We start from the raw sequence: 27,190 nt of genomic DNA on the forward strand, positions 1-27,190 counted from the left end.
ACACAAATGACTACCCTTTTAGAAGAAAACAGAGTTGAATCCCTACCTCAAACTAGAAATAAAAATTAATTCCAGATGGGCTTAAGATCTAAAAATGTTTTAAGTCATGTAGAAGAGGAAATTTAGGATGTTCAACCAAGGCATCACGAAGATCTTTTTAATAAGAGAATGCTCATTAGCTATTATTAAAAAAGCATATTTAACTATATGAAAACAAACAAAAAAAATTACATGGCAATATATACCATAAACAAAATCAACAGTATAACAATTGATCAGAAAAAAAAATCTGTAATACATATGACCAATAAAAAGTTGTCTACAACATACAAAGAGCTCTTATAACTGACAAGGAAAAGATAAACAGCCCACTGGAAAATGGGCGGAGGATATGAAAGGATACATCACAGAAGAGCAGATCCTTAAGGGCAATGAACATACAAGAACATATCCAACTTCTCTGGTGGTCAGAGGAATGTAACATTAAAACAGGATCCTGTTTCCCAACCTTTCAAAAGGAAAAGAACAACATTTATGCTAAAGGGGATGCTGGGAAAAGAGTACTCACACTTTGCTGGTGGAAATGTGGATGAGTACACTGTTTCTAAAAGCAATCTTAATATACCCATTAACATAAAAATCAGACTCCCTTTGATTCAGAATTCCCATTCCTCAAAATCCATCGCATAGAAGCAAAAGCCCCAACATGTGAGAATATGTGTGCATAGATATTTACTGCAACACTGTGTTTGGTGACAAAGGAAAGAGACAAAGTGGATACCCACCAAATAGAAACAAGGGAATGAAATAAAGCACATCCATACCACAGAATATTAGGCAGTCATTAAAAACAAGCTGGCTGACTTGAGGATTTCTAGGCTACGTGATTAAATGATGAGTAAAATGCAAAGACATATATACAACACATTCAATTTCGCCTCTCCTTTGTAATAATGACCGTAACAGATCTGTAAATGCTTATCTACATTTCTGTACTAATGACAGGGGCACAGAGAAAGATACTGAAGTTTACATATCCAGGTTGCTACATTGCTTCTGTAAAAGGGGGGAGGAGGGAGTGGAGGGAGATAGGGAGCAGATAAGCCGAAATCAATCAATCAAATAATTAATGAATAAGCAGCAATAAGAAATACAGCCTAGACAATATCCCATTTAGGTAAATCACCCATTTTGACGTTCTAAGTTTTTTTTTTCAATATACATCTTGTGTTAAAATAAGGTCCTACTAGGGACACAATTTTGAATCCTACTTTTTTCTTTTTTAACTTGGTACATCATGAGCCTATTTCCACGTCCACTGCATTAGGTCCTTTCCTAATCTAGCTTCCCAAGAAGGTAATACGGAGAGAAGCACAGTGGATTGGCCACATATCACAATTAATGCAAAAAGGCCATCAGTCTTGGGCTACGTGGTATATATAAGCAGGGAAGCTTCTAGAACCTAACTGATCCATCCTCCCAGTAACACCAGCCAGGATGTAGACACTTCTCCATTCCTCCAACTAATGTGCATGGACTCAGGTCTTCAGGACTCAGGACCCCAAGCACAGCCTGCAGAGGACATGACTGTTCTAGGTGACTTTTGGCCACAGCCCTGCCAAGGCCTCATTCAAGGGAATGTAGACAGGTGAGATGGATTTTCCAGGGAGCATTTCTTTAAGAGCAGCCACATGAATTAAAGATGAAAACAGCTGGTCAGGAAAAACCAGAATCAACCCTGGTGAGAAAAGCAGAACATACACAGTGACTCTCATTTAGGCCAAAAGGGTAAAAGAAAGGGAACGTCAAGTTCAAATTTCACAGAATTGCTACTTTTAGAGCAATGAGCATACTCTGAGCAGCTAAAACACTTAAACCCAAAACATTTACTGAACCGAGTCCCCAGTGAGTAGGGTATAATATTCCCAACTGGGGATATCTGTTTACTTTCAGACATACGTGCATCTTAGAACAAAAATAAGCAAATGACTTTATTTTCAAACTCTTCCACACCTGGCCTGCTCCTGGTTTCCACGGACCTCTGGTCACTCTTATTGGAGTCCTAGCACCTCAGAAGACCTCCCTTGCCCCTGCCACCCACACAGTCTCCCTCTAAATTCCTGCCGGAGTTGCCTCTTTTTCTACAGGAGGACAGTCTACATTTGCTACTGCCCTAGATACATGGGTTGTCCCATCAACTGCATCCTAATATACTGCAGGTAGGATTGTACTGAGACAGTCGTTATATTTCTTCTCCACTGCATTCTACCCACTCACTCCTACCCCAGCCCTAACCTAAACCCTCATTTCAGCACATAACCAGGACTTGATGCTCCCTTGCTTCTGGGGAGGTGGTATGCAAAAGCCAGTGTCCTTGAAAGAAGAAGTAGCCCAGAGGGTAATGGAAAAAGGGAATTCCTCCAACTTGGAAAGACAATGGAGGCAGCCAGTCCTAAGCGGGGAGGGGCGCTGCCCAGAGGGTAGCAGGATCCAAAAGAAATGGCTTGTTGCTGCCCCTAGGGAGGCAAGACCCTGAGTGTGGGGGCCCCTGGCATCACAAGGAACCCACCAGCCCGGCAGCAGCACAATGATGAGGGCTTGGTCAATGATGTTCCTGCCGTGACCACAACGCTGGAAGATTCAAGGCTCCTCTCCTGTTCCAGGGCAGGGAGGAAGCCTCCTGCATCTTTGTGTAGCTAGAAGTAGAAGAATCCCCAGTCCAACCGGGGGGATGGGAGTTTAGTCTTGAATAATCCAATCCAATGGAATTCACAATAAATAGGAAAATAATGGCACCGACTCAAGACCTCATTTTGTCCCGCACAAGCTTTTTGGAAGAGTCAGCTGACATCTAACCCAGCATTCCGCAAACTTGAATTGCACAGACACCACGTAGGGGTTCTGCAGATGTAGATATAAAATCAGTACAGGTGGCCTGAGATTTGGCACTTCTAACTAACTTCCAGGTGAACCGACATCCCTGCCCAGAAATCATATTGTGAGAAGCAAAGGTCTGGGGCAGGCATTAGCGAATTTTTCTCTCAAGTGCCCCGTAAAATGTTGGCTTTGTAACCCACCCCGTCTCCCTCACCATTCAGCTCCACCACTCCTGTTGAAGGCTGCCACAAAGAATACATAAAGGAACCAGTGTGACTGTTCCCATAAAACTTTATTTATGGACACTGAAATTTGAATCTCATATCGTTTTCATGTGTCACAAAATATTATTTTTCTTCTGAGTTTTTTTTCCAACCATTAAAAAATATTTTTTAAAAAAAAAGCCATTCTCAGTTCCTAAGCCATACATAAACAGCAGGAAGAAGGAACTGGATGTGGCCCGTGGGCAGACCCCAGTCTTGGGTGCCCCAAAAAGTACAGAACCCCAACAGGCATCCCTGACAAATTCAATCAAAGCGGGTTGCTCAGTCACCCCATTTTCTATCCTGAAGTTGGTGTTCCTTTCCTGTCCGCCTGACATTAGTGCTATGCTTTTCAAACAGCAAACACTTTGGGGATAAGTAGATCCAAGCAAATGTACTTCTTCAAAAATCACCAAAAGGACTTTAAAAGACTGCCCCCTAAATGCTTCTTCTTCTAATAAGAGGCCTTGCAGAATAACAGGCTCCTGTTTTAGTGAAACAGCTTTTCAGGATGAGACTGACCTTCAACTAGAGTTTTCTGAGCTAACAGAAGAGTGACATGATCAGGGGAAGAAAGTCAACCTTGCAAAAACAACTAGTAAATTCAAAAGCAATCTTCTCAAACCTTTATCCCATGAACTGAATAAAGATTCTCTCTCTCCCCTTGGCCTCACGTTCCACTTTGACTCAAAAGAGCGAAAAGATTCCTGTTCATTTTGCGGTCCCTTTCAGTGTGAAAAAGCCATCCTAGAGACACAGTTGTAGCTTCCAGTAATACACAACACAATGTAAAATCCAGGAGGGAGACAGTTCTAGAAGAGTGGCCAGGGCCCAGCAGACAGCCACAGCTCCATACTCCACTACTGCCCCAAATCTGCCCTGGGCAAGGAGGGCAGAACCTGGCTGGGACGTCTCCTGCACCGGACTTCACAGCCAGCCCCACAGCGGCTTGCAGGATGAACGGATGCGTGTGACCCAGGGGCAGGGTAATTTGCCCACTCTGTCCCTCCACACTGGCAAGGCACTCAAAAGGAGAAACTCCTTCAAGGAGCTCACTGCCCCCTTGTGAACCATCCTGATGGCGCCCCAGCATGGGCTCCAGAATCACCCAGACCTGTCTTTCCTCTGCCACTTACTAGCTCTACTGATTTGGGCAAGTTATTGGAACTTGAACCTCAAGTTCTTCATCAGTAAAATAAGGCTAATCAATTTCATCCAGAGATACTATTTATAAGAGAACACGTGAACAACCCATACAGTTCAGGCACCGTGGAATCAGAAGGGCGACAGCATGACTGTGCTGACGAGCACCAGCTAAATCTCAGCCTGCTGACCTCATAGGGTGCTTATAAAGAATGAGTGACTTAACTCAGATAAAGCACCTAGCATTTCTCCCAACAGGCAGTCACACACCCCTTTCCCCTCAGAAAACTCTCCTTTCTGCAAAGACTCCTGGCATATTAACAGTGGTCACAAACCAGTTCCATCTCTAGCATTTCATGTAGGACACCTGACAGTCACTTGAACCATTTACCCAGGTCATGGCCAGAGCTGTCCCTTGGCTCTTGCCGCAGTGGGCATCTCTCTCCAGCAACCCAGGAAGCTCCCAAGGGCTCTTTCAGATGGTCCTACCCATGGAACTCATAGCCACCCTGGGTGGGAAGACAGCCGGAATCTCACACTGCTGGGCACACACCGTCAACCTACCTGTAGAAAGATGGCCGACTCGGTGGGGAGGGGGGTGCTGCTGCCTGAAACACCCAAATGTCCATCCCATCCTCCGCGAACCCAGGATAACAAGGACCAAATCTTAAAATGCCACAAAAAAAAGCAACCGGGTCATTTATTTGGCAATTAACTCCAGCACTGATGTCACAGGGAAAACCCTACGATCCCTTACCCCTCACAATGATGCTGTGCCCATGGGAAAGATCTGGATGCTGCTCTGGAGTTACCCCACTTTTTCCCTGAAAGAATCTAACACACTTCAGGGCCTGATGTGTGGCACTCAATACATACCAACTCTCACGACCCCCCCTTTGAGACTGGAAGAAAACAAGAAGATGACCAGATAAACAATAAACAAATACGCTTAGTATGACTGGGGAAAATTGAAAGTCTTGGCCCCAAAAGAGAAGAAAGGAAATTGCACATTATAAAAAGGAATATGCACTTACAGTAGAAAATATCATAAATGTGGCTCATTTATGGTATTAATAGCAGGTATTTGTTTTTGGTGCTAATAATCTAATTAGCAGTCAATCCAATGCATCCTTTATCATCAGCTGATCCGTAATTACTGCTCCATGCTGAGTATTTTCCTGGCACATGATAGCTTTCAACTCCTCAGTACAAACAACCAAATAATTAGTGCTATTATGCTGGATAAGGGACTCCTCCTCTCCGAGGAACGATGTTGGGAGTGGTCAGCCATCCACTACGGCCTCTCCATTTTCCCATCTGTTGATTGATTCTCACTGTCCCCCCTCCGATCAGTCCTGAAATACGCCTTAATGCTCGCAAGAAAGAGATACCTTGCAGACTTCCTTTTTTCAACTTCATCCCTGGGACCAGAAACATTCCCAGTCATCCGCAGGAGCGAAGTGTTCATAAGGATGTCAAATGGTGCCGAAAGCACAATATATTTCTCTTTGAAAATGTAAAGTTTTCTCCTTGAATACTGTTATAAAATGACTTGTCCTGGAAGAGCTAGCTTCTGACATAAAACTACTGCATCCAATAGCTTCTGGTCCAAACAAGATGTGTCTAATTCCCGGAAGCATTATGGGATTCACTTTGGGACAGCAACACCAGCCAACACCCTACTCACGGTTCCCACCATCCTGAAGGCCTTCCGCCTGCACCCCTTCTCCTAGAATCCTCCCCATCTCCCTATGATCCAGTGATGAAGGGGTTAACACTCAGCACATACTTTGCTTTTTTTTTTTAATTTTTTTATTGTTATGTTAATCCCCATACATTACATCATTAGTTTTAGATATAGTGTTCCATGATTCATTGTTTGTGCATAACACCCAGTGCTCCATGCAGAACGTGCCCTCCTCCATACCCATCACCAGGCTAACCCATCCTCCCACTCCCCTCCCCTCTAGAACCCTCAGTTTGTTTTTCAGAGTCCATCGTCACTCATGGTTCTTCTCCCGCTCCGATTTCCCCCCCTTCATTCTTCTCCTCCTGCTACATTCTTCTTCTTCTTTTTTTCTTTCTTAACATATATTGCATTATTTGTTTCAGAGGTACAGATCTGAGATTCAACAGTCTTGCACAATTCACAGCGCTTACCAGAACACATACCCTCCCCAGTGTCCATCACCCAGTCACCCCATCCCTTCCACCCCACCCCCCTCTACTCCAGCAACCCTCAGTTTGTTTCCTGAGATTAAGAATTCCTCATATCAGTGAGGTCATATGATACATGTCTTTCTCTGTTTGACTTATTTCGCTCAGCATAATACCCTCCAGTTCCATCCACGTCGTTGCAAATGGCAAGATCTCATTCCTTTTGATGGCTGCATAATATTCCATTGTATATATATACCACATCTTCTTTATCCATTCATCTGTTGATGGACATCTTGGCTCTTTCCACAGTTTGGCTATTGTGGACATTGCTGCTATAAACATCGGGGTTACTTTGCTTTTTTTTAAAAGGAATCTAAAACTATTTATTGACCACTGTTTACCAGTATTTACAAGAAAGTACACAACATACAGCTGGATAACATTCGGACTACAAAGTTATTGTTTCTCCTGGTTCCTGCTGAACCAGTAACTCAAATACTGAGAAGATTGAGCCTACATGTCAGGAATGAGTTGGGGTAAAGAAATACTGTGGTTGGCTGGAGCCCCCACCACACCCGTTGTTAAACATCTCCCTGAGTATTTACCCCAAAGATACGAAAGTAGGGACCCGAAAGGGTACGTGCACCCCGATGTTTATAGCAGCAATGTCCACAACAGCCAAACTGTGGAAAGAGCCAAGATGTCCATCAACAGATGAATGGATAAAGAAGATGTGGTATATATATACAATGGAATATTATGCAGCCATCAAAAGGAATGAGATCTTGCCATTTGCAATGACGTGGATGGAACTGGAGGGTATTATGCTGAGCGAAATAAGTCAAACAGAGAAAGACATGTATCATATGACCTCACTGATATGAGGAATTCTTAATCTCAGGAAACAAACTGAGGGTTGCTGGAGTAGAGGGGGGTGGGGTGGGAGGGATGGGGTGACTGGGTGATGGACACTGGGGAGGGTATGTGCTCTGGTAAGCGCTGTGAATTGTGCAAGACTGTTGAATCTCAGATCTGTACCTCTGAAACAAATAATGCAATATATGTTAAGAAAGAAAAAAAGAAGAAGAAGAATGTAGCAGGAGGGGAAGAATGAAGGGGGGGAAATCGGAGGGGGAGAAGAACCATGAGAGACGATGGACTCTGAAAAACAAACTGAGGGTTCTAGAGGGGAGGGGAGTGGGAGGATGGGTTAGCCTGGTGATGGGTATTGAGGAGGGCACGTTCTGCATGGAGCACTGGGTGTCAGGCACAAACAATGAATCATGGAACACTATATCTAAAACTAATGATGTAATGTATGGGGATTAACATAACAATAAAAAAATTAAAACAAAAGACAACAAAAAAAACCGTCTCCCTGATTATAAAGGGGAATAAGATTTGGGAAACTGGAAAGACATATCAAGACCTTTCTCCAGAGACGGTCTTATCCAGGAAACAGGAACCAATAGCTATCAAAAGAACAAAAATGACTATGCTGACCCCAAATGAGGTGCTAAAATCTGAGTCAGAAGCCACACATGCAGTTCAGATTTTTTTTAACTTTTTATTGAAGTGAAATACACACACAGAAAAGAGCGTGCATTCGATGAATTTTCACAAAGTAAACACACCTGAGTAACCAGCACCCAGATCAAGAAACTAAACAGAACCAGTTCTCCCCAATTATCTCCTGCCTTCTTATTTTTTTAAAGATTTTACTTATTTATTTATTTGAGAGAGAGAGAGCGCGTGAGCAGGGGGAGTGGCAGAAGGAGAAGCAGACTCTCCACTGAGCAGGGAGCCTGACCCGGGGCTTGATCCCAGGACCCTGAGATCATGATCTGAGCTGAAGGCAGACACTTAACAGACTGAGCCACCTGGGCACGCCTCCTCGGCCTCCTTCTTGTCACGGACTCCAACCAAGGGTCCCCATGAAACTGACTTCTAACACCACAGATAAGTTTTGCAGGTTTCCATACTGAATATAAATAGAATCCCATTGTCAAATCTGGCCGGCCCGCCACCTGTTTTAGCATATCCTGCAAACTAAGAAAGCAGTTCACATGTATAAATATTTGAAAATACGTAATCCTGAAAGGAGAATACTTCATGAGATGTGAAAGATCTTTGGAATTCAAATTTCAGTGTCCATAAATAAAGTTTTATTGGGACACAGCCACACTCATTTGTTTACATACCGTCTGTCACTCTGCAATAGCACTGTTGAGTAGATACGGCAGAAACTGTCTAACCTAAAAAACCAAAAATACTTACTATCTGGCTCTTTCCAGAAAAAGTTTGCCGACTCCTATTCAGGTACATGACGTTCACTCAAATACAAACTCACTTTTCTTGGGCTTACAGCTAGGAGTGAAACTGCACGGGCAGAGGTATGCTCAGCTTTCATAGACGCTACCAAGAAGCTTTCCAAAAATATACCCTCAGTTCTAAGGGAAAAGCTAAAACCTGGAGCAGAAACCATAACGTCAGTTTTAAGAGAGGCAGGGAGAATTTAATTACAGGGAGTTATCTCATCCAGAATTGAGCAAATATGATTAGAAAATCATGAGGGCCTCCGAGTGGAGAGGGAAAATACCAGTTACTAGGTTTACACTTTTTTTGTTCCTACTCCTTGCACCGGCTTTAAAAATACAGTTCCCTTTAATGTTGCCATGCTCAGTGGAAATTGACAGGAGAGAAAAAGTCATGTTTCTGCTTGGGATCTTGGAGTAGACACTCACTTTGTCATTCAGGCCAACATAAGAAAAGCACCACCAGGAGCCCTCCGGTAGGTCATCGGAAGTGCAGACAAAATATCCAGGAAGACATTAGCAGCTCCTGATTTTATGCTTTCATACTGAACCGTGCACACGGGGCAGCAAGTATAACTCACGCCCATCCTCCCAAGCAGCCACAAAGCAGCTGAGCCCTGTGCTGGGTCCAGCCAGCGGCCCAACTCCAGGGCAGAAGTGAGCCGTCAGTCATCAACGGTTCTCAAGGCTAAACAGCACCACACAGGCAGGATGCCCTCTGTCTGGCTCAGGTGATGTGTCCTATCTCCTAAAGGCACTTCCCTGGAGTCATCCCCCACACATCTGCCATGCATTTCAAACAGGACCTATTAGGTTCTTTCAAATGACATTTTTCCTCTTAGAGGGGAATTGCTTCTGATTGTTTAAGGACCACATTCATCATGAAAGGGATTCAAATCAACGGGTGTCTATCTTAATTGCACAATCCTGTTGACTTGTCAGAGGAGCAGCCTCGTGAATGACAGCAGAGCCTCATTTCCTGCTGTCAGCCCCCCACCAACCCAGAAGGGACCTGGCTGGTGAGCGTGGGCTGACCCGCACCAGGACAGAGCCACCCTGGTCCAGCATCTTCCCACAGCAGAAGGACCGTGGAACGGTCCTGTAGGGCCCGTGGGCAAGTAACACTTGGCCCATCCTGGAAGAAAACCCAAAGTTCTCTTGGCCCTCCAGTGGCCCTCCTGAGATGGGCTCTCTGGTGACCCTAAAATCCACTTCTCAGTTCCCTTCTGCATGCAGAAAAGCAATGCTGGTGTTTTAGAGGTCGAGAGTCGTTTCCCAGCACGAGCATTAATCTTTTGTCCATAAGAAAACATACATACAATATACACATACATAAAATAGAGATCATTTCCCCCTGGAAAAGGAAGCTAACCAGAAGCTGAGCATGACCACGAAGGAAAGAGCGCGAGCTTTAGAGTCAAAAGAGTGAGTTCAAGGCCACTTACTGGTTGGGGGTGCTTGCCAGAATCTCCTCCCCCTTACAACCTCGGCTTCATCACACTTCAGAAAGTGAGAGTAATAATAACGTCTACTTCATGTGGGGGCAGGAAAGATCAAATGAGGCATCTGGGAATACAAACGCCATGTAAACCATAAAACATCACAGGACGTGGTGGAGGAAAGGAGCTACCACTTAATGTCCTGTTCCTGATTCACCGTTAATTAAGCAAGTCTTTGAGCTAGTTCCTCTGCCCATGAAGACCCCAGGCCCACCCAGTAAGGATGTCAGTCTTTTCAGCACCCAGCTGGCAGCCATCAATTGGCCATCTATTAACAGCCAATTATCTGGGCAGCTTAATTAATCTGTGCACCACGTGCTCTGATCTCGCCGAGATCCTAGAAAACAATGAGCCTGATACATAGGCGCCAGCTAATTTTTCGATGGCCACCAAGGAATTTGGTGTGCATGGTGCCTGTGTGTGGCAGCTGGGAGGGATGGGCCCATAAATATTGATTAGACCAGTCTCTCTGTGGCTTGGGGCTGGGGGGGAGGTTAGGGAAGTAATGAATGACTACAGTGTTCTCCGAGGAACAAGAGAAGCTACATAAATCTCCAGTCCCGACCACGGGGAAGAAAACCCTAATTTCTAAACCTCAGTGAGACACGGAAAAGAGACAGCAAGCCTCTTTTGGAGAGAGCTTGTCAAGATGGGGTGGTCATACCCGTTCGGTAGATGCTTCCCTCTCTCTCCTGGCCTGGAATGAGATGCAAATTAGGTTTAAACAGCCGGGATCATTAGGAAGGAGGCAGCTGGGTGGCTGTTCTCTTCATCTGGGAATTCAAATCCAATGGCAGGAACATGTGAGTGTGCCGCTCTCCCCTGCATTTCCTTGAAAGATCGCTGTAGTGCTTACAGTTAAGAAGACAAGTGACATGAGGAGAATTTAATTATTTTTTTAAGTGCCTAATCTTGTCTCTGGGAATGGTATGCAGAAGAGACGTGATACTTGGAAGCCACAGCGTCCAAGAGGCAGTGGGTCGGCCGGCTCCTCGGTTCCTGCAGGAAGGGCGCAGGGCATCCGAGCAGAATGGTCCAGGGCGGCCCAGGGCAAGAGCAGCCACTCCCCTCCTTCATGAACATCCAGAACAGCAGGGATGCAGGCTGCTCCTGACCTTGGCTGGAGCCTGCAAGAGACGTCCCGGGCTCCCGTCCTTCCGGACTTGTTCCTGGGGCTCCCGGCCGAGTGCCCCAGGGCTCTGTGCTCTGGACCCCACCAGCTCTCCAGGAGATGCAAATAAGAAGAGGGAGAACATGGTGGAGGGAAGAGAAGCAGGAGGACTGCCGACCCCTGGCTCACACCACAGAGACCTCTTCCCCTCGCCCCCCCCCCCCCCGCCTCTCCGCTTCCTCGCGTTCATTAGGTCCCCTGATGGCAGCAGCTGCTGCCAAATGCAAAGGTTGCTGCCCTAGAAGGTCACATCAGGCCATTTATTCTCAAATACCAAAATACCAGAGCCAGCAGATTTCTGGAGCTTCTGCAGAATTCCCCAGGGCACCCGAGTACGCGTGTGTGTTCTTGCATATCCCAAAGGGGTTCTTTCTTAATCAGCTCAACATCAGAGGACTCAGAGACTGATTTATTTTTTTGGTTAATCTAGCGTTTCTGGTAAAATAATTAAAAGATAAGTAATAGACACGGAGTATCTGTGGCATAATTATTTATAGCCATGAGGTCTCACTTCGGAGTTATTTGCAAGTCACCCGGATCCACGGAGACTGCTGGTGGAGCAAGTGGGAGACGGGCCCCGGGTCACAGCACACCGCCCCCATTTCACAGCTGGGGAGACTGTGCCCGGGAGAAAGGACCCGAGTTACCCCTGGCACCTGCCAACGGGCTGCCACACGTACAAGAAAAGCCAGAAGGTGAAACGGCATGTGATTACAGGACAGGAGCTCCCAAGAGAGGGTGGGGGCTCTGTCTCCTGACTCCAGCAAGCAGGGCGTGCGAGGCTCTGAGGCTGCTGGGGAGCAGGGGGGGCCGACCACCCGCTCGGGGCGCTGCAACCAGTGGGAAGGGTCAGCAGCTAGCCGGCGCGGGCAGCGGGCTCAGCCACGCTCACTTCCCCAGCAGATGGTAGGTCTAGAATGTTGGTCTCTGGGGTGGAATGTGCAAAAGCCATAGCAGGGTTTACAGACTGCCCCGAAGAGAGGAGCGGGGAGGATGGGGCCCTGCTCTCTAATTCAGATGCTTTTCCAGAAATGCAACGGGGACTTTGAGATGCTCTGGAAGAGTGACAAAACTGTACATGTTAGACCCTAAACAAGGGCACGGCAACACATTTCTTCAAATGTGCCTGGTAATGGCTAAGACTGTTTTGGAAATTTGGGATGGAAAGCCGTGGGAGAGGATGCAGGCAAAGGAGGTAGACGAGATGGCTGTGAACCAGGCCATGTGGAAACCCTGGGCCTCAGGAGTCAGCATCAGCAGCCTCATTCTGTCCCTGTTTGGTTTACAGATGACCTCTGATGGATGGAAATTAACACTTTTAAATGATACAAACACACAAAAGCAACCTGGAAAAAGAGTAGTCTCTAGACAGGCTGGGGAGGCTTGTGACAGGGACATTAATTTCCCTTTCCTTCTTGGTTTTGCCCCTTTGTCTTCTCTGATTTGAGTAGGCATCATTCTACGCCTCCAGGAACATTTGAGATAGGGATTCCTGGTCTTTGTTTCCAAAAGCACGAGGCCACTCAGGGGAACAAGGTTTAGGGAAATAGAGAGCTCCCCAGACTGATTCAACAGAACAGATCCAGCGGTCCCTAGGACAGGGCCTCCTGCAGGGCCCTGGAGGGGAGGGCTCACTGGGAAAGCAAGCTGGGACGTGGGTACAACCCAGGGCAGGCCAAAAATAACCCAGGGTGGAGAGATTCCCACCAGCCTAATGGCCTGGAATTTGGGGGCTGGGGGAGAGCTCAGGGTTTTTTTGTTTTGTTTTGTTTTGTTTTTAAAGCAGCTTATTGATATCTACAAAGCAAAGCTACGCCATTTCTTGGACACCTGACATTCCAACCTGCTACTTTTCATATTTCCTATCCCCTTATAGCAACCCCTGCTGGACCACGAGGCAACACTGCCCTCCATCTGCTCTAGGAACCTCCGCAGAGGGGCAAACAGCCCAGCACAGGGCACAAGCACTAGCACACAGGAGTGAATGGAAGGATGAGCATTCATCTGACAGGGGCCACTTCTGCTCATGCCACAGTCAAAATTCCCTGGACAGAGTCCAATACGCATGCACTGAGCATCAGCAGATTAACAGGGTCTCTCTCTCTAAAATTCGTAATTTTTTTTTAATGGGAGAAATGATCTACTAAATGGGGAATAAAATAGCAGTGTCATATACTCAAGGCATTTGTGGTATGCAAATATTACAGAAAGACAAGCTCTCTTCTAATAGTGTTTGCTATATTTCTAGTAGAGCACAAATATATCTACATGGGCCCGAGGCACTTTATTCAAAGACTTTACATTTCCAATACCTTCCTCAAAAAGTACCCTCAGGCCTCAAATTCTTTTGCTTTACTAAGCCCTAAGCCCCTGGACTAAATTTAGTTTCTTGGAAGTCAGAGACAAATTTGCTGGGTTTTTTTTCTTTTAATTCTGTCAGTTATTGTATAATTCTCCAAATGGCAAACAAATGATAGGGGAGAGAAGAAATAAAAACATTTTTTCAGGTATTTTTAGTGGTACAGTATTTATCACTGAAATACAGTTTGAATTAAGACATCCAACTTGTTATATGATTTTCAATTAGGAATTAGAGCTCTGCAGAATTTGGGGGTGGGGGACCCGGCAAAAGAATCAAATCAACATTAAAAAGTCAAACTTAAAGAAATCTTTACTTGAGCTATTAATAGAACCAGCCCTTCGGGCGCCTGGGTGGCTCAGTCGTTAAGCGTCTGCCTTCGGCTCAGGTCATGATCCCAGGGTCATGGGATCGAGTCCCACATCGGGCTCCCTGCTCAGTGGGGAGCCTGCTTCTCCCTCTCCCACTCTCCCTGCTTGTGTTCCCTCTCTCGCTGTCTCTCTCCCTCTGTTGAAAAATAAATAAAATCTTTAAAAAAAAAAAAAAAAAAAAAAAATAGAACCAGCCCTTCTTGGAACTAAAAAAAGAAAGAAAGAAAGAAAGAAAGAAAGAAATCCAATTAATTTCCTTAAACTAGGAGTGCGGCATGCCTTCTCTACATCAGTTGGATTGTGACAAGGCATAGGTTTTATTTTATTATCAGGCCCACTTTGGAGATCCCATTACTAGGTGAATGAGGATGCTTCCCAACTCTGGGAGGGGAGGCAAGGAAGGGCCTGGGAACTAGAGCTCGTCCCAGACCCCAGGAAAGGCAACTTGCTACATGGAATCTACACAGAGGGGTCCCCAGCCCAGAAGGCCCGGCCACAGTCTCCAGTCCCTCCACCAATCCCCTGACTTCTCTAAATAGTTTTAAGGGAAGGGAGTCCACAGCCCGTGCTTTGGAAAATAAGCTGACACCCTCTCCCATGGCAGGAAGGTGCCCAGGTGGGATGAAAACTTCCCGAAGGTTTCCACACGCCCAAGGCAAGAGCTCTCCCCAGGACTAAGAATGAACATTTCCTAGGGAAAGCTAGGGTACTACACTCACTCAAAACTGAGTTTTTTCTTACAATAGACAAATGTCCCATCTGAATCCCTACTATTGAGGAAACGATCTCGATCCTGGCCATGATTCCTAAACCAGTGGTGCTCCGACCATTGGATGCAACCTCCCATGGGACCCTCCCCACCAGGGTGCGCTCTGTCCTGTCAAGGGAGCCTCCTCTGCCCCAGCTGGCCTCCTCCAAGGGCAGAGCAGAATTTCCCTCCAAGGTAGTTCCCCCACAAATTACACCAACCCCCTCCGCCCTCCCTGGAGCTCTCCAAAGGCAAGCGCCTAGGGTTGAGCCATGGGAATGCTGGAAAATAGGTTGGGAAACACAGGCAATAAATATCCCTAACCTCCCCCATCACCCACAAGTGTAGACCCGGGCAGTGCACACAGCATAGCGCCATGGAAGGAGCCTGTGGGTGGGCAGTTCCCAAAGTGATCCCCATTCCATTCTTATCCCTGACGCTGCCACTTAATAATAACCTCGTTATCTTGGGCCAGTTGTATAACTTCATCAACCAGTCTTGTCTGCATAAAAGTATTACCTGCCCCATGCGGTTGTTGTGGAGATTAAATGAGCTAATATGCATGAAATAGAGTTTGTGAATTTGTAAAGCACTACACAAATACTAGTTACTGTTATTTTACATGAGTGCACATGCTCACACAAGCTTGGTCCTTGAGAAACTCAAGAAGAATGAAATCATTCGGCCATATTTACATGGGGCTAACCAAACTATAAAAAAATCAACACACTTAGTATTCTTCATCTAGCTCCAAATGTTATCCATCAATAGGCTGCTTCCGACTCACATGGAACACTTGTAAAGACAGTGATTCTAGGACCTTCTCCCAAACCCACAGAATCATAATCACTGCAATAAACCCCAAAGCTTGTATGTTAAACAAGCTCACCGGGGGATTCTGACACGCAGTCAGGTTTGTGAACCAACCGCACTCCTCCTGGACAGGATGTGCACATTTCCCAAATAGATCAGTCACGGCAATAAAATTGTTCTGGCGCTAAGGACTCTTTGTCTCTCCATCTCTTTCCTCAGATACAAATACCAGACACAAATACACTCACAAATACAACACATACATGTGGATACGCAAGGTCATACAAACAGGTGAAAAACACGAAGGAGTAATATACTAAGAAGGGTGCCTAATAATAAAAGGCATCAGGATTTTTAAAGTCTATAGAATTTGTGTTTCTAAAGAACACAGAAAATGGGAGGAAGAGGAAATACGTTATTACGACAAAAAGCAAGGAGTCAAAACTAGAAGACCCCCTCTTCTATGCCTGGACAGCACTATGCCCAGAATTCCAAAATTAGACCACTCCCCCCACCCCACCCACTACTCATTTGTTTGTAATTCTGTCTCAACCAGGAATTTGTGAAAGCCTCCCCACCTCCCTGCAAAGGGGCAGGGACATGGTATCCTCCAAAGCCAGCACAGAGCCCAGCAGAGAGCTGCCTTCAGTAATTGTGTGTCCAGCGCACACCAGAATGAGAGGAGGCAGGTAAGGATGAAAGACAAAGTGCACAAAGAGGGATAGAGATTTCTTGTCCCAGCTCCCTGGTGTAAACTAAGAATATGTAAGCTTAAGTTAATGAGGTCCAACGCAGAACAGAGAGAGTTCATGTCCCTGCAGGCATCATTAACTGCAGACCCACCCCAGGGGAAAAAGAGGAAAAGCTCTCCAGATCTACTGGCAGGTCTAAGGTGAGAAAATTGATCCAGTGCTCCAAAGGCTGCTTGAAATCACCAGTCTGATCTCATCACTCCCCTGCTTACTGCCCCTCCAAGGGTTCCTAGCACCCACAAGGTCCTACCCAATCCGACCCTTATACACCTGCCCTCAGCCTCATTCGTGCCATCAGCCACATGGTTTCCGCTCAAATTATGCCAAACTCACACAACCTGCTGTGTCATTCCTCTGAGCCTGTTTGGTACAGTTAACCTCTACCTGGAACGCCCTCCCTACCTCCTGGCAAACCTACTGTTCATCCTTCTCAACTCAGTTCTGTTATATCTTCCTCCTCCAGGAAGTCCCCAGGCTCCCATGACACCCAGTGCACTGAGCTGTTGGCCCTCAGCGAACTATATGGTCCTGGCCCCTTCCTGAGCAAATCCCCTATGTCCAGAGAGCAAGTTCTGCACCTCCGTACCCATAATCCCTAGCACACGGCCTGGCACACGACGCACCACCAATAAACGCTTGTGGAACTCAACTGGGCATTAGCAACATTCCAGAACATAAGTGCCAGAAGACTTAGCTAAAAGGGGATCTGAGAGACACCTTGATATAGTGGAAAGATTCTGAATATCCGAGGTCTGAGTTCAAATCACAGTGACCTAAGGCAAGGTACAAAGACTGAACCTGCTTAATCTATGAAATTAGGACACCACCAGCTCATACAATTACTTATGAAGAAGCACCCACTGTGTACCTGGCACAAAGTGGGTCCTCTGTACTGTACTTACTGGGGAGACGCCCCTCTTTCCCCCTCCCCCCCTTTTTTTAGCCTCCTGCTTCAGACCATAACCTCCTCCAAGTGCTTTTTCCCAGTCCCTGAAGGACTGCTCTGGACCCCATTCATAAATGGTGCCTGGCTGGCCAGGAACCCCCAGAGACCTCCTTCTGTGTCCCGCGACCAGGTGTGTGGAAGAGGAGACAGAGGAATGGGGGCTCTGAAGACAGGTAAGAGTGTGCCCGAAGGGAGAACCTTCTGGCTGCGCTTGGAGGAACCGACTGGGCAGGAGTTGAAAAAGCCACTTGGATTATTCTCATTTCCCCAACTCCCCACCAACACCAAGGCGTCTGCTTTTACAGGCTCCTCAGTGGCGTTCAGGGCACATTCAACTTCCCACGCAGCTGGAGAGCTCGGGGACAATCAGAAAGCAAGAGTGGCGACAGGCCGGCGGGCCCCGGCAGCAGGCGTGCGGGGAGGCTGCAAGGCGCTCGCCCGCGATGCACACGCGCGCGCGGCGCACCCCGGGCCTCCGGCCTCCCCTGGTCGGGCCTGGCAGCTGCGGGAAGGAAGGAGGTCAGCGCGGCGGCCAGACTTCTCGCGGGCGCCAGCACCCGCCGGCCCTGCCACCCGACCCGACCGCCCGCGACTCGCCCGCGGCGCCCACGGGCCGCCACCCCTGGGCGGCTCGTCTGCAGCGCCCCCTCCGCCCCGGGACCCCCGCGCGCTGCCCAAGTTCGGCGCCCGGCTCTGCGAGCGCGCGCCCGCCACCCACACCCACTCCCACACTCCGCGGGCCCCGAGGTGCCCCGAGCTTCTCTAAATCCAGAAATATCACCCTGTGGCCGCATCCGGCGCCCCGTTACCTGCTCGCGGCACCCAGACCCCGCCCCGGCTTCCCGAGAGCCCGCAAGCCCGGCGCGCGGGCTGCGCGCACTCCTGCAAACCAGTGCCCCGCGCCCACCACGCCGTCCAAGCCCGTACCTTGGGGGTCTGCACTTCAGGTCCCGGCGGCACCTCCAACTTCTTCTTCGTTACCCAGAAGAACAGCAGCACGGTGATCCAGAGCACCCCGAAGATCGGCAGCGCCAGGCGGCGGGTCAGGCGCCGCATGGTCCCGTTTGCCTCGTCTTCTCCGCGGCGCTACGCCCCTGGGGCACCCCCTGGCGGTCAGGGTCGGAGGGGCAGGAGTCCGGGAGAGCGGCGGCCCCGAGATCCGAGTGCAGGGGCGGCGGGAAGCTGCTAGGCGCCCCGCCCGCTTCGGAGAGAAGCGAGCAGAGGCGGGGGTCTCGGAGCGCAGGGCGGCAGGGAAGGACCGAAGGGCAGCCAAGCTGGACACCCGCTCCCGCCGGAGAAGCGCAGCGGCAGCCGAGAAGCTCCCCGCGCCGCCGCCGCCGCCGCCTCGCCCGCCGCCGCCGCCGCCGCTGCCGCGAGGGAAACGGACTCGAGCTGCGGGGAGGGAGGAATCCGAGGCTGTGCCCGGCACCCCGGGAGGAACACGAGGGGGGAGGGAGGGGAGGGAGCGAAGCTAGAGCGTGGGCCCGACAGACCGACTCCGAGGGAGCCCGGGCGGGAGCGAGCGGGGCTCTGCGAGGGGGCGCTACCGCCGCCCGCCGACCGAGGCGCACCGCGCTGCTCTGGGGCCGCCGGAGCCGAGCCCTGGACGCAGCTCCCGGGCCGGCCTGGGTTGGGGCGGGACCCGGCAGGAACCGTGCCCCCGCAGCGCCGCCACCCCAGCTGCCCGCTGGGACCTCGGGGCCGGCCCGCGCCCGGCCGAGCCGGGCCTGGAAGGACTTTCCCGCTCGCCGCGGGGGCTGCACGTGGCGCTCACTCCCGGGGCCCGCCGCCAATGCACCCGCCTTCGGGGAGCCGGCGCTGGGACCGCGGCCCGCGGGCGCTGGCGGGGCTGCTGCCTCAAGCGTGGTTCACTCTCCGGCCGGTCAGGCCCAAGGCCGAGTTCAGCCAACTCCCCAGGGTGTTTCTATGCCTGCCTGCAGGTGCCTGGCAACTTTTTCTGCTTAATAGAACCCTGAGCTGGTCGAAATCTTTTTAAAAATTAAGGCGCAATTATCTTCCTTAAGGGTTTGCTCTCCCTGTAAACACCAGGGCTCTGTGCTCATAAGGAAGCAGGGGTCCAAAGTTGCGCCAACCACATGGGGTACTTAGAAAATGACCCAGGGAAAGCCCCTTTTCCCAAATGCCCTTGGAAAGTGCATTGTCCTCCTTTTGCAAATTCAAACTATTTGGGTCTAGAGGCAGAGCAAATTACGGATTGGATTCCCGTGTAGGCCTCCGCTAGGCTGGAATCATGGTGCTATCACTGGTCTAGGGGTTCCTGGCCTGGGTCAGACTTACTAGCTGTGCGAATATTGGGCAAGTCCTTTCTCCAGCCTTAGATTCTTCATCTGTACAATGGTGGGGATGGTAATACCTCCTTTGACAATGAGTGAATAGTTGTGAGAGTTGAATTCGAGGTGCTGGTGTTATTCTGATCATTTGATCCCTCTAAGAGGGGTATGAAAAACACTGTCCTGCCTGGGGGGACAGTGGCTGCCAGACTGTGCCATTTTAATGTCCGCAGCCCTAGCTGGAGGGGTGCTTATGTCATCAAGTTGCTGGGGAAGGTGAGGATGATGTACTTCCCACTGTATAGCGGCCAGCCACCTGCCTCTCCCCACAGAGCTCTGCGGAGGGGAAGCCCCGGACCCTGTCTGGAGGTGGGGCAGGTGTGGAGCAGGGGGGGCTCTGGAATTCATTCTCCAGTAAAATGGAGCCCCCAAGAAGTGGAGTCAGATAGGGAGGAATCTGCCGAAAGCCCCCTGTGCTTGGTGTCTTGTCATTCAGCCACAGGGCAGTCCTGCCTCACGGCCCCAGGGAGTCCTTGGCCAGGCTGTGGATAACAAGTTTCGGGTTGGGAACAGAGGTGGAAATCAAACCCCCCAGAAAATGCTGAGCACTCTTGGCAGCCCATTTTAAGATTCAGCTGAACTCTCAGACCATCACATAGAACCTGGGGGGGGGGGGGTCCAGGACTCGCCTTTATTAGAACTCTATACACTGAAAGGTCGGGGTAGGCTCCCCAGCTGCCACTTTGGCTGGGCAAAAATCCAGGTAGATCACTGTAATAGGAGGGGTGAGGGGAGCAGAAAGAGAACCCATCCCTGCAGTATCTCGAGCTCCCTGGATCTCTTCCAGGGGCCTCATCCTGGACCTGCAGGCTCGGGCCCGCACAGTGTGCTGTGGCAGGTTCTGCAGGGGACCCCCAGGCAAGCCGCTGAGATGCTGTCACCACGGCGTAGTCCATTGCTCAGCGCTTTGTGATGCTGCTTCTCAGTAACAGATGGCAGACAGTTACACAACCGCCGAGCTTTAGAGATGGTGCGGCACCAAACTGCCTGCTGCCCAGGGACTGAGGGGCTTCATTCCATTGGGCATCTCGGGAAACCGAGGCCCTGGGTTTCCCGGGGCAGCTCCACGCAGGGCCTGCAATGCCTGGGAGAGCAGGGATTGCCTTCCGAGGTGCTTGCTTCTTGAATCACTATTTTGTCCTCTACTCAAGTGGAGAAGATCAGGATTGAAATCCACTTCAGATGGGACTTCGAACACCTGGAAGCCAGGTGAGTCCCCACACAGGACCCAGCCCCGTAGGTCTCTCCCAGGACCCAGCACGGGGTCCCCCACGCTTTGGCAGATATTTAAAACCTTAATAACCATCTTAAGTAATGCAGAGCACAGTTGATCCCAGTGGGGGATTAGCTATCATTGGTGATTAATCCAAGTTACTTTTTTTTCATCACAGCTTATATGGGAAGGAAAAGCTCCTAGCAAAAGATTTAACATGGCAGGAAATAAGAGGAATTAAACAAGTACACTCATTAGGAATAAGGAATTAGGAATATCCCAGTGCCTTAAAATGGATCTACCTCCCTGGTCTTGATATTCCTGAGCAAGTTCCTCATTCCTCTGGGTCTCAGTTTCCCCACCAGTAACGTCATGCCTTCTCAAAGGCCCTTCCGGCTCACACACGGAGGGTCCCAACCTTCCTCATCCCTGGATCAGGACTCTTTTCTGCTATGCCTGTCGTTGGCAAGTTCTGTGTAAGCTGTTCTCTCCTCACAGCCGAAGACATTACAGAGGAAATTGGGTATTGGAGCAGATGTGAGTCATTCATGTTAGTATAAAAACTATGGAATAAAACCCATTATGGCCCCGGAAAGCTGTGTAAAGCAGCATATGGAGCAAATGTAAGCTGGAAGCCGGAGGAAGCTGGGAAATCCAAGGCACATGCTCTCCGGCAGCTTTGGCTTTGGGCTTTCCCACTTTCCTTCTGGTTTTCTTGAGCTGTCCTCCCGCCAGTCTTACTGAGCTCACCACAGAGCCGGCAGCCTTTTGCTCCTTTCGGATCCTATTCCCTGCATCCCTCCTCTCTGCCCACTGTGTGACTTAAATGAAAGAGTGTGTGTGCATGCGGGTCTTCCATCTGCATGCTTATTAGACCTGTCACCACCAGCGAGATGCCCTCTGTGCCAACCTAATGAGATTTTTACCCATAGAGGCCCAGGTGGCGTTCTGTTGAGGTCTTTACCACTTCCGGGCCACGGGGAGAGGTAACGGGTAGCCGGGCAGATGGTCGCAGGGATGCACGCGGGCCCCGCCCTGGCAGGGGGCCCTGGCAGCAGCAGGAGCACACCAAGAATTCAGAGAGGTCTTGTCTTTATTCCACAGTCGTACAGACACAGGTCTTTGGGCCGACCCCTGCAGTCTGCTCTGTTCAAGTTCTCAAACTATAAATAATACATCAGCCCCTTTTCCTCTGTGCTCCTCTCCCTTTTCCCTGCCGCTGTAGATTCTGTCACAACCACATGCCCCAAGTCTCCTGCAAGGCCTTTTGATAAAGTGAGAGATAGGACTCTTTCGGCCGCATGGGAAATGAGCATGAGCCATTACCAACCTGCCTACCTCCTCCCTCTGCCACGTTGGTGCATCTTTGTCAGAAGAATAAAGCCAACTGGCTTTTCCTCTCATCTTTGATGAGTAGATGGGTGGCTTTATGTAAGAGATCTGAGGATCACCTTTCTGGATCTTTCTCTATCCATTAAACAACTCCTTTCACCATCCTACTACCGTCTACCCCTCCTCCCTTTTTTTCTGAGGTATAATTTGCTTCCTAAAAAGGGATTTATATCTTTGTATTTCAAAAGCCTGCTTCTTCTTTCATTATTTGAAATGCCCCCAAACTTTCTTTGTTCCTTCTCCAAATACCAAGTGGAAAACTTACTATTGCCCCAGTGATATGTCTTCACTGGTTGTAGAAAGTGATTCGGTCTTCAGTGGAAATGTCCTGCCGTGACCTGAGCCATGAGCCACCACCACCCCCCCACCAGAAAGTGCAAAGTTCTAATTGCATAAAGGGGTAACCCAATCAGCTTAAAGAAAAGTAGAGGAAAATTCTTTCACCTGAATTACCTAGAAGTGTTTCTGAAAGAGGAGAACACAAGCAGAAGAAATGGAGGGATTCAAAGACAGCTGTCATTTACTCCCCAGGTCCCCAGAATTTCAGACGGCCAGGTCTGACAGCCACTTGCATCATCTCTGACTATTAAAGACGGTCCTTGGGAGGCTTATGCTTAGAGGCACCTGTGAAAGGTAGAAGGGAGCAGGAGAGCTGGAGTCCCAGAAGGAACAGAACCGTGTGGGTTCTTTGCAATCTGGCAAGAACATCAGCAGTGAGAGGAGCCAAGCATGCCCCAGGGGTGGAAATGGGACAAATGTCCTTCCCAGGACAACTTCCAGGGGCCAATGGCAGATTCTGTGATCAAGTCTTCAGTGGATGTTGCATATTGAGCAGGGTGACCACATGTCCAGGTCGTGTAAGAAAGTTCTGGTTTATTCCTATTTTCCCAGCATAATTATTGATAGTGCCCCCTTTGTTAAGAAATTGCTATTTTAGACAATACATTAGATGACTACTCTAATGGACAGGAGGGCTTCCAATGACATTGCCAAACACGAGATTGATTTTCTTAGGTGACTAAACATGTGGGTCTTTGCTGTTAAAAGTTCTTTTGTGTGTGTGCTGAGCTCAGGATAATCTAAATGTTCATGTGGGGCACTTTTCTGAGTAAGTGATATTCAAGACTTTTCTCCAAAGATGAGGCCATGTGGACAAATTGAGCGAGCTTTAAATGGAGAAGAATTTTGTTGCCCACATCAGTGTCTGATCCCATTTACTGACTGAAAGCATTTTACCCACCTAGCCACTCACTCATCCCACAAAGCAGCCAGGTTCCTGGCACAGATGTCTCTTCAGAGGGTAGGGGTTCCTGACATCAGACCCTAATGATCCCTCCAACCATCTCTTCCTTTCACCCCCGTACCTACACAGGCCATGAAAGAAACATGAACGAGTCCAACAGGATAGGGTCAGGAAGACAACAGCATAAGTGCAGTGGGAACAAGGGAACTGACATTCAACCTTCATTCTGAGGACACAGTTGGGGGAGGGGGTGCAAGGCCCACAGGGAAGCAGTTCTAACTGATCATGGCCAGTGGAGATCATTGCCAGAGTTTTCCAACTTCTCAACAGAAACAGAAGTCCAGACAACAATGTCACATCTTCTGGATTTTAACTATTGGTAACTAATTTGATTCCCATCCTTGGGGAAAAATAAAAAATCAGGTGGGCTAAACTAAATAGGCGTGCAGCCTGGAGCCAGCCTGCTGCTGGCCGGTTTACAACCCATCCTTCAGCCGTAAATGTTTTCATAAGCGCTGATATTTCATGCACCATCATTCCATTGACTTAGAACAGATATACCTGGTTCAGGCAAAGGGGAAATAATAGATGGCACTATGTTAGGGTCATAAGGGATCTTCGAGAACATCTAGTTCAATGCTCCTTATTTTGTAATTAAGTGGAGCCCCGAGAAGCTACATGATCTAGCTACAGCGAGAAAATAAGTTCATTACTAAAGCTTGGGTTATCATGTATCTAGCCAGACCCCCAATTCTCCAAGCGAAGTCCTTCGAGTGAAACAGGGAACTAAGGCACTTGGGGTGGTGGGGGCGCTACTAAGCCCAGAAGTTTCCAGGTAATCAGCAGAGCAATCAACAAACACTTCATGAGCACAGATTCTGGGCAATTTGCTGTGAGGAATACAAATACAAGGCCTGTGTCCAGCTCTTCAAGAAAGTGGAAGCTGGCCATTAGGGAGCAGGCTTGAGTGTTCAAAGACCTGGTTCCTCCTCTCTGTTGAGTTTCCAATGAGTAATAACAGGAATCCCACGTACAGGCTCTTAGGCCCACCAGAGAAATAGCTACATTGCAACAGGAAAATTATTTTTGTAGCCGTACTCTGCACCTGTCTTCAGTTTCCCTCTCTAAGTGCTATACAAATATTAATTAAACATAGACTATTTGAAAAGTGCTTTTAGCATTTGAACTCAACTGGGCTGTGTCAGAGGATGGTATTAATATCATCCCCCTGTTGGCAAAATGCTATTTTTTTAAAAGAAAAACTCCTTCCCTTTTGCAGTTCTCCTCCACACAGACAATTTATTTTGCCCATCCTCTGGCTATTTCACCTTTTGTGTGATCATTTCCATGAGACAAGTGAAAATAATATTTCTCTTGTGCTCCAAAGGGCCAAATCCCTTTTTCTAGCTTGGGCCGAAGAAGGCGGGTTTGCATGGTAATGGAAAGAAGCCTGATGTACAGTCCAAGCACAAATTCTCAGGGAGAAATAATGCATCTCTTTGAAAAAAAAAATAGCTTATACTTATGAGGTAGGAGATTTTCAATTTATAAAGGTTTCCTATTTTCTTCAATTGCCAGGATAACTGCATTCCAGAAAGGTTAGGCTTCTCGTCCATAAGGCCGACCTGCCTCTTGGATCCGGAATGTAGATTCTAAAGTGATGAGTGCTGATAAGCATTCCTCTCCGTCCCTGCACCACTGCCCCGGGGATTCTGAGGCAATGCGGATCCAAGGGTTAAAATCCATTACCCGGAGGGATGGCCAAGTTCCTCTCAGTGATTTCTTCCCCCATCACGGCTCTCGGGCCTGACTTCCAAATTGATTTCCTTAGTAACTATTAAAGATCTTTTTAATTAAACCAGGCATCCTCTTCCTTGGCAAACTTTTCTTGATGACATCTCTGGTTAATTAAAGGTTTAAGCTGCAAAGATGTCTTACATAAGAACACGGGAAGCTGCTTTTGTGCCGAAGGAACCAGGGCCCCACCGAAGGGCTGCTCCCATCTTCCTTCATGGCAGCCTGAGGAGCCCCAGAAAGTGTTCACCATAAAGATGGTTGGGGGAGGGGGGAAGTGGTTAATTTTCCTGTCTCCTGAGGTTCAATTTCTCCTTTCAGGCTTGCTGGGTAACTTTTAATCAGGTGTTTTTCATTAAAAGCCTCATTCATTTTGATTACAATTCACTGATGCTGACAAAACATTTTTCCCTTTTCATCCAAAATCCCTGAAGTAGTTGATACATGGGGTAATCTGAGAATGACAAATAAAGGTCTCTTTTCACCCATCAATAAAATGCAGCCGCCTCTACAACAGAATGTAGCAGGTCCTCAGAAGAAGGGGGCAAATAGTATATGTATTTGTAACAGTAAATTGCTCTGATCCATTTATCTTCTTTATCCTGGTTAATTTTTTTTTCATTTCTTCCACCAAAACCTTCATTTAAAAATGGTAGAACAAGGTAAGGTGTGCAGGATGTCATTAAGGAACAGAACTTTTCTTCATGCAAAGTTCAATAGCTCTTAAGTTGGAAATCAAACCTGCGACCTTGGCTTTGTGGTCATTACCTAAAATATGGGTCTCAAACCTAGAAGTACATTATTAGAATTACCTCTGAACGCTGTTAAATCAGATAGCTGTGTCTCACCCTAAGCCTGCTGAAATTCCATGGGCGCTGTTTCTAGGCACCCAAGTTTGGGAACCACTGGTCTAGTCCATAAAATCCAATTGAGTTCGTTACACTTTTAGACCTGCCTGGAAATGAGAAAGATGGCCCATTAGATCAATATTTTGGCTCTGCAGATGACTCAGACAGGCAAAACAAAGCAAAAGGAAATAGAACCTTGCTAGCATTGCTAGGGGGAAGTGGCTCCAATTCTAATGAGACACCAAGGAGGCAAATTAAAAAGACTTTTCCACTCACACACACACTGTCATTGCCAAGTGCAGCTCCATAATGGTTCTCGAACCAGTTCAGAGAATCAGAACCACCTGGATTCTGATTCTGTTTTACCAGTCATTTTATTATAGAAGTTCTCAAACATACAGAAAGACTCTATCTACTCAACTGCCACACCTATAACATACCCACCACCTAGATTCAAAAGTAGTTAACGTTTTGCCATTTATATGTGGGCACGCACACGCATGCACCCACAGTTCCTGAACCCTTAAAAAATAAATTACAGACATCATGATACATAACACCAAAACAATAACCCTGAATAACTCACAAATACTTCAGCACACATTTCTGAAAATTAACGACATCCTGGGCATAAACACAACACCATTATCACACCTAACTGAATTAAAAATAATTTCCTAAGATCATTGGACACTCAGTCCATAACCAAGTTTCTGGGGGAACTTAAAAAGACAAACCAAAACAAAAAAGCGAAGTTTCCTGTCCAGGTTCCCGAAAATGTTTATCCACGTAGGCGACAATCGTGCTCTGAGAAACGCTGTTGTAGGTGACTCATTAAGAACGCTTGTCTTTCTAATCACTGAGCTGCGGTTCACTTTTTGCACTGGGAAGTTGCTTGGCGATTTGTATGGCACTGAACAGTCATTGTTTCA

General features: G+C 48.0%; 1 protein-coding gene across 3 annotated transcripts in view; it reads right to left on the reverse strand.

The window, feature by feature from the left end:
- The window catches only part of GALNT14 (polypeptide N-acetylgalactosaminyltransferase 14), a 220,113-nt gene extending 201,344 nt beyond the window's left edge, over nt 1–18,769 (reverse strand). The window contains exon 1 of one of the 3 annotated variants that reach the window (XR_004297810.1): nt 18,345–18,767. Coding sequence is in view for 2 of the 3 variants with exons in the window: in XM_032391518.1 (XP_032247409.1) it covers nt 18,345–18,473 (129 nt within the window). In the remaining variant the exon portion in view is untranslated. Of the gene's footprint in view, nt 1–18,344 lie in introns of all 3 variants that reach the window. The other 2 variants (XM_032391518.1, XM_032391519.1) reach the window with 2 other exon arrangements.
- Nucleotides 18,770–27,190: the final 8,421 nt, after the last annotated feature.

The sequence above is a fragment of the Phoca vitulina genome, unplaced genomic scaffold (assembly GCF_004348235.1).
Source record: "Phoca vitulina isolate PV1807 unplaced genomic scaffold, GSC_HSeal_1.0 scaffold63, whole genome shotgun sequence".
NCBI classification, from domain to species: domain Eukaryota; kingdom Metazoa; phylum Chordata; class Mammalia; order Carnivora; family Phocidae; genus Phoca; species Phoca vitulina.